This window comes from Morone saxatilis, unplaced genomic scaffold (assembly GCF_004916995.1).
Source record: "Morone saxatilis isolate NCDOM2014 unplaced genomic scaffold, NCSU_SB_2.0 Contig10, whole genome shotgun sequence".
NCBI classification, from domain to species: Eukaryota; Metazoa; Chordata; class Actinopteri; family Moronidae; genus Morone; species Morone saxatilis.
Window position 1 is genome coordinate 12,043,950 of NW_023339652.1, and position 7,268 is coordinate 12,051,217.

The window sequence follows — 7,268 nt, forward strand, 5'->3', positions numbered from 1 at the left end:
GAGTCCTTGCTGCAGTGGTCCAGGGTTTGAATCCGACCTGCAGCCCTTTGCTGTGTGTCATCCCCTCTCTCTGCCCCCCTTGCCTGTCTGTCTTCAGCTGTCCTATCAAATAAAGGCCTAAAAAAAAAAAAAACGTTCCAAACTATCACTCACAAACCAAACTGGAGCTTCCAGATATCTACTTGTCTTTTGCAACAACAGATACAGAGACTACATAACCTCTCCATCCCCCAGCGCACACACACACACACACACACACAAAAACACAACTTCTTCTGTCTTTCTTTTCTGCTGTCTAATTTTGTTTGTAATTTTCACTGTCAGACAAGAAGAAAAACGACCATTTAAAAACTCAAGGTGGATATCCAAGTTACACACACACTTGTACATTCACCTGACAGCTTGAGGTGCTTTTAAGATAAATATGTGTGTTTGTTTCCAGGGGGAGGACCTATGAAGGTGTCCTACATTTTCCCGAATGGGGACAGATATGGTGAGTGATAGCTGATGATACAGCCTTACATTACAGCTGCACGATGTGTGTGTCAGCTTCTCTTCTCCACAGAGGGGGAGTGCAGCCGGTCTGCATCAGGGGTGATGATGAGGAGCGGTGCTGGTAAACACACCTCGGCAGGTGGTGCCACATACACAGGAGAGTGGCACGAAGACAGAGTATGTATTTACTGTGCGTATCTACTTCCTGTGGTGTCTCTGTGGTTGTATTTCCTCTGTACATGCTCTCTCTTCCTCTCTTTCTGTCTCACAGATGAATGGCAGAGGGGCCCTGCAGCATCCCTCTGGGGCACTATATGAAGGAGAATTCAAAGACAATATGTACCACGGCACAGGAACATACACCTTCCCAGATGGCTCTAGTTACAAAGGTCAATTTAACAAGAACAGGTAAAAAAAATAAAAATAAAAGCAATTCATTTATGGCGTCGTCTCTTTAATGGTTTCTGAACAGAGACATGTCCTTTATGAGTAAAGCTGCAAGGCCCCAGTTGTACATTTCTAAAGCAATCGGTGGTTTAGTGCATCTTAATATGGTATTTCCCACTTTTTTGATTAATTTTGGCACGAGTGAGAGGCAAGAGTTAATTGTATGACAACAGTAGTTACATTTCTGATTAATAAATGTATTATTTCGAGGGGATATATTCAGACCCAATACTTGATTTCTTTATTCTGTTGCACTTTTTGGCCATACAATTATATAAAAATGTAAAGATGTCTTTGGTGTGTTCTAGGTTGGAGGGAGAAGGGGCATTCACTGACACACAGGGCCTGGTTTGGACGGGGGAGTTCCACGGCAAAGCGGCGCTGGGCCTGAAAGTGCAGCACAACATTTAGGCAAAAGTTTTGTACTGCACTGTATCAAACGCTGTATAATATATTCTACATTCACATTAAACTGCATTAGAAAAGACGAATCGTCTGAAAACTGACATGCTTCCAGTTTATTTAGTCTTTGAGCATGTGATGTGAAATATATTCACTGTACTAAACGCTGACAGACATCCATGTATTTCTGTGTATTGGTGGTTACATATCCATGCAATCAGTGAGTCATGTCTCTTGCCTGGGAGTTCCTCTCTCAGCTGCGTCTCCCGCTTTACTGGCCGCGCTGCTCTGACACAGCAAGTGTCTCTTTGTGTAAGCTTCATTTCACTCAGAAAGTGTAACATCGGGGTTATGTTTTCTGACCCTTTGTCACTCTGCTTTTATGTAGCTGCGAGAGGAGTGGTGCATTATATGCTACGCTCAGATAAATCCAGGAATACTAGTGGCAGGCATTATTTACCACTAAAATAGAAGAAAACTAAAATCCCTGAAGAAACTGCTTTATAAATCCCTTCCTGGTCATACCATCTCTTGTTTTATTAGGGTGACAGATGAGCACTGAGCAGTTTTACATCATTAAACCACCAGCCTATCACAGAAGGGGCATATGCTCACGTCCCTGTCCATAACAGCTGTACCCGAACTGTTGGAACACTGGCCCGAGGAGCTGTGTGATGTGATGTGAGTGTGTGGTCAGTTTGACCTTCAGTGATTTTGTGTGTGTGACTCACTCCGCTGAGGAATAATTACTTCACAAACAATCAAGCAAACTGTTCGACATAGTTTAATAAGCAACTCTGATATTGTTATTTGTCATTCTATTGAATAATGCCTCTATGGATCTGTAATTGCACATACCCCTGAACAAGTTCAGTATTGAGTATTTATCTAGACTATACAGATATGGAAATGTGTGTAACAAAAACACATATATACTGTAGTAACATCCATACAATGCTAAAACTAAAATACTGTACCAGATACAAGAAACAGCTATTTTCATTGATTGTACAGTTTTCAGGTAGAAAATAACATTTTCGTATTGCAAACCTTCAGCTGTGACTTGAATGAAAAACCTTAAATATGATCACGAAGGCAACAACAATGAAATAAAAATAGAAAATGGCACTCAAATTTGGCACTAGATACAAAAAATACATCTGAACTTGATATGCAACTGACATAAATACAAACTCACCATGAGTTATTGTGTTAAGTGAAAATGTACAGCCTATGCAGTAAATGTTTAGTGCGTCAGGTGTTGTTTTAGTACAAGAATGTGACCATAAATGTGTATTCATAGTGAGCTAGATGATGGCAAGGAAGCTTTTAAAACCTTTGCAATATATTATCTCCATAAACCTGAGAAGTATACAATATTATTTTATTTTTTTAAGATTTCACCTTCTGGAAGAAGAAAAATAAATCCATTGTAATGCAGATCGCTGACTTTGAGAGAAAAAAGTACACTTCTAATTGTGCTGGAAACATCATTAGACGAAAGAAAAAACAGCCATTACAAACACCACATTGAAATGTGAAAAAAAAAACTAAACAGTGTCCATGCACATTGTGTCAAAATCATTGTTCTATACAAAGATAGCACATGACTGCTCTTGACCCCTGGAGGCATAAACATAATCTGAACCGAGCAAGAACGATATGAAAAAAAGGTGACCATGCTTTTCTGTGCTTCAGTTTCAGACATTCCCAGGAGCTCTCGACTCTCCCGCTTAGGTAGTTGGACGTGAAGGAACGAATAAGTTACGGTGAAGACGAACTAGAAAAACAGCACCATTTGTGTGACAGCTGTGTGTTCTTCCAAGCAAGGGTGGCAGAGTGCTCACCAAGGCCACCACCAAGGAGTTCAGTGGTTTACATATTGTGCTGTTTGTGGGGCAGATTGAGAGGGAGTCCGCGGGTGGAAGCAGGGAGGAGCCGCAATTAACCTTTTTAAAGGACCAGTAGGCAGGATTTAGTGACATCTAGTGGTGAAGTTGCAGATTGCAACCAAAAGAAATACAGCTCAGCCTTCAAAGCGTGTAGGAGAAACTACGGCACCCTAAGCCCCTATCTAGAGCCAGTGTCTTGGTTTGTCTGTCTGGGTTACTATAGGAACATCTGCGGTTCAACATGGCGGACTCGCGAAAGACGGGACGCTCCCTCTGTAAATAAAAATTAATTTTTCTTAAGGTAACGAAAACCGAGAATTCTTGCTTACTCTGATAATTGCTGAGGCTCGATTAGCCTGGGATGGTTCCATAGAAAAGCTGATGGGGCCGTTAACAGAGACGTACTTTTGCCCAAACAACCAATTAGTCTTCATTCTTAAAGTCTTTTCTCTTGTAAAACCCAAGAGTACTGTTTGAAAACCCTTCCGATGAAACATAAATCTCACCAGTAAGTCGCTTGTCCAAGTTCGTGTTACGGCCCATTACTGCCCCCTGAGGCCAGAGGGCAGAAGACACTCACTGGTGCTTGATGGAAAATTGCAGTCACTGTAGTTGTGTGTGTGTGTGTGTGTCCCCGCAAAAACAAGTGTAATCCATACTCAAAAACAGACTTAGATAGAGATAGGAGATAGGTTTTCAAATATTATTTACATTTCAAAAGAGAAAAGACAAGTTAAACTTGCTAATGTACGCCTGGTTAGCGGCTTCCCTGAGCTTTTCTCTGGAACCATAACAGGACGTTGTTCGATATAGTGAGACATGGAACTTCCTGGATGACGTGAGTGGATTAGTAGTTTGGTTCTGTGAATTTCTGGTTTCTAGAATTGCAAGGATGTCTAATACAAGGTAGTGTTCTATTTGGTCTTTCTGCGGAACACATTTAATTCTTCCAAACAACGATACATCTACAGCTGGGTATTTTGTCGTTCTTTTTTTTGCGTGACTTGTATGTGAGTATCAGCCTGAGGTGTTCAGGTTTGAGGAATAGGGCGTTCCATTCTTCATTTGTGGACTATGCGCAAAAATGGACCCTGTGGCCTTTTTTTGTTTTTGGTTTTTTTAGAAGAATACATAAGAAAAACCTTCAAATCCGCCTCAAACAATCACAACCCGATACCTACGCAGTTAGCTTTGGTTGTTAAAGATAAAAAAAAGCAACTGATTAAAATAAGATTTAAATCTTACATCTTCATTTCAAGAAAAAATTAGAAAAAAATCAGTAAAATGTGTTGACAACACAGCTGGTAATGAATAAATAGGAAAACCGTCAGCCAAGATCAAAAAAGCGCACAACATTTTAAAAAGAGGGGCATCATAAATTGAACCAGTGTGTAATTTATTGGTGTACACAGATGGTGGGGGGGCAGTATAACTGGCTAAACGTCTCGTGATAACGGTTTTCTTATAAACTGCTACCTTCTTTCTTGCGTGTCGTATATCGTGTGTTCACGAGTAGTCATAAGGCACATGGTTAGTGTTAGCATGTTAGAGTGTGTGTGTGTGTGTGTGTGTTGTGTGTGTGCTGTGTGTTTTGTGTGTGTGTGCGCGCGTGCATGTGTGGCATCTATTTGTGGCGAGCTCACAGTAGGAAGCTCCATTTGTTTGTACCCTTCTTCTCCCATCCCTACATAGCCTGGGAGGTGGCTTCTCCATCTTCTTTCTCTTTACCCTCCCCCATCCCTCCAGTGTAACCCCCATTCCCGCCTTCCTTTCCTCACCTTAGACTCCATTTCTGTACCAAGAACACGCCCTAAAACCTCTCCCGACAGGCTCGTACGTGACCTCCCCTCCACCCCCCTCCACCTCTCTCCAACCCTCTCCCCCCCTCACGGATTCTGCAGCAGCCCTTCCCACTGGATGGGCTGCGAGAAGACCTCTCTCTCCAGCCACATCTCGTAGCTGTAGTGGAAGTCCTCGGGCAGCTCCACGCGCTGGCCCAGCACGCTCTGCAGGCAGTTGTCCACGGGCGTGAAGTCTCCGTTCCTGTTCTTGTCGTAGCGGCGGCTGTTGAACTTCTCGATGCTCTCCCGCAGGGCGCACTCCTCCGCCTGGAAGTCCCAGGGCCGTGCGTCGATATCTGGGACGAGGGGAGAGAAGAGGGGGGATTTGATCAATTTCAAGGAACCTTCTTTTAAATATACGTTTGAATGTTCACAGTTGAGCATTTCACCTTGTGTCAGAAGAGAAGAAAAAGGAGAATAAATACAACACGCCTGTCTTTTCTTTATGTCTCCACCTAATTCTCATTTTCTCTATATCCATTTTTCTTTCCTCACAGTGACAGATCACTTGCTCTCCCACGAGGGACTGTGACCCTGAAAAGTCCCCCTTTCCCTGTTGCTATGGCAACACGATCCAGACTGTTCGCCGGTGGCAGTTGGAGCATTGTATTTCTCACACGCACTCACAGTAACCATACAGACACACACATAAACACACATGTACACAATTATTTGGTTAGTATTTATTAACCTGAAATGTCATGTTGGGTGAGTGTATTCTTCATGCTGCAGCGTCTGTTCTATTAATCAGCTCTGTGTGAGGCTAGAGGAGGACTGCTGGGACTAATTATCTCCATAGCCACTTCATTTACGAACATCTGAGAGGTCAAACTGAGTTGTGAGTCCAGGGGGATGAAGTGTGTGCCAGTGTGTTTTTTCTGAGCACCGGAGATTTCCCCAAATTTAATCTGAGAATCTTGATGCTTTTTTTATTAAAGCTGCACTTGATCATTTTTTGATGATATAATACGCTTGTTTTATCACCATAAATCATGAATTACTGTAGGGCTGTGACAAAGAAGAGCATTGCATCCATATTAATGCTGTTGCTGTATGGATGCTGTTTGAAAAATGGTAAAGACGGGCAATAAGAATACAGGTGGCAAACCAGCTTTACTTCGCTCTTTAAATTGTCATCATAATGCTAAAAGACTGTATTTTCCTGTTTGTTTTCCTTTGATATGGTCTCCTTGTTTTTCCTTTTGTTTATGTTTGATAAAACACAGTTGATCATAGAAAGAAACTATAAATCTATTATTGTGTATTACATTTTTTTTTATTTTATGATGTTACGTTTTTCTTTTCTTGGTTATTTAATTAGTTATTGTTTAGATTTTGAACTCTACACTACGAGTTAATATGAATTGCTAAAAATTCCATTAGGGACAACAAAAGGGATGAGGGGGTTCATAACATAAAAAAAACAAAAAAAACATAGATGCTGCTGTGGATATACCGATTTATCTCCTTAGTGCACAACAAGTCCTAAATCCAAACTTAAAAATGAAAAACAAAACTTCATGTCATTTTAACAGTTTTAACACGTCATAGACTGCTCTTTACCATTTCCATAAGCCCAGTCGTCATTGAGCCTGTGGCGGACCTTCTGGTAGATGGCCGACATGGTCTTCATGTTGCTCTTCCTCCACTGGCGGCCCAGGTACTTGGTCTGGATCTTAAGCAGCTTGAGAACGTAGAGCTGCATCATGGCCTGCTTTACCTTCAGAGCTCTCTTCAGGATGGGGGCAGACTTGAACACCACCAGCATCTGAAACGGGAATAAAATTGAGGGGTGCATATTTGAGCATGGCCTATGACAGGGATACTGATAACCTATTAGACATTTCTTCATCACGACGCCTATACGATGAATAAACCGTTTTTCTGCAATATGCCAATGAATGGTTGTTCTGTGCTGATGGATGTGTACCAGTTCATAACAGGACAATTTCTTGTCCAAGGGCCCACTGCCCTGCTGGGCCCCTGCGTGTGCACTCAGATGCTGATGAGGATACACAGATGGTAGCTCTAGTCATGCATCCACTTTACCAAGACATTAAGTCAACTATTAAGTATTATAAGCATGTCTTTTTTTTAATACAAAAGCAAACAATATCTTTTTTAAATGATTTTCTTTTAGCAAATTCTAAGATAAAGAAACTGAATTTGGTCAGATTTTGCTGATTTGAAA

At 41.6% G+C, this 7,268-nt stretch overlaps 2 protein-coding genes across 4 annotated transcripts in view; one reads left to right on the top strand and one right to left on the bottom strand.

The window, feature by feature from the left end:
* The window catches only part of morn2 (MORN repeat containing 2), a 2,398-nt gene extending 932 nt beyond the window's left edge, over window positions 1-1,466 (top strand). Inside the window, exons 2-6 of the mRNA XM_035677530.1 lie at window positions 325-357; window positions 443-493; window positions 566-672; window positions 767-903; window positions 1,251-1,466. Of these exons, the coding sequence (XP_035533423.1) occupies window positions 325-357; window positions 443-493; window positions 566-672; window positions 767-903; window positions 1,251-1,353 (431 nt within the window). The 3' untranslated portion in view covers window positions 1,354-1,466. The remainder of the gene's footprint in view (window positions 1-324; window positions 358-442; window positions 494-565; window positions 673-766; window positions 904-1,250) is intronic.
* A 3,321-nt stretch (window positions 1,467-4,787) lies between these two features.
* The window catches only part of strip2 (striatin interacting protein 2), a 26,967-nt gene continuing 24,486 nt past the window's right edge, over window positions 4,788-7,268 (bottom strand). For all 3 annotated transcript variants that reach the window (XM_035673994.1, XM_035674002.1, XM_035673986.1), the window contains 2 exons: window positions 6,641-6,845; window positions 4,788-5,373 (listed from right to left, as the gene is read on the bottom strand). In XM_035673994.1, the coding sequence (XP_035529887.1) occupies window positions 5,123-5,373; window positions 6,641-6,845 (456 nt within the window). In that variant the 3' untranslated portion in view covers window positions 4,788-5,122. The remainder of the gene's footprint in view (window positions 5,374-6,640; window positions 6,846-7,268) is intronic.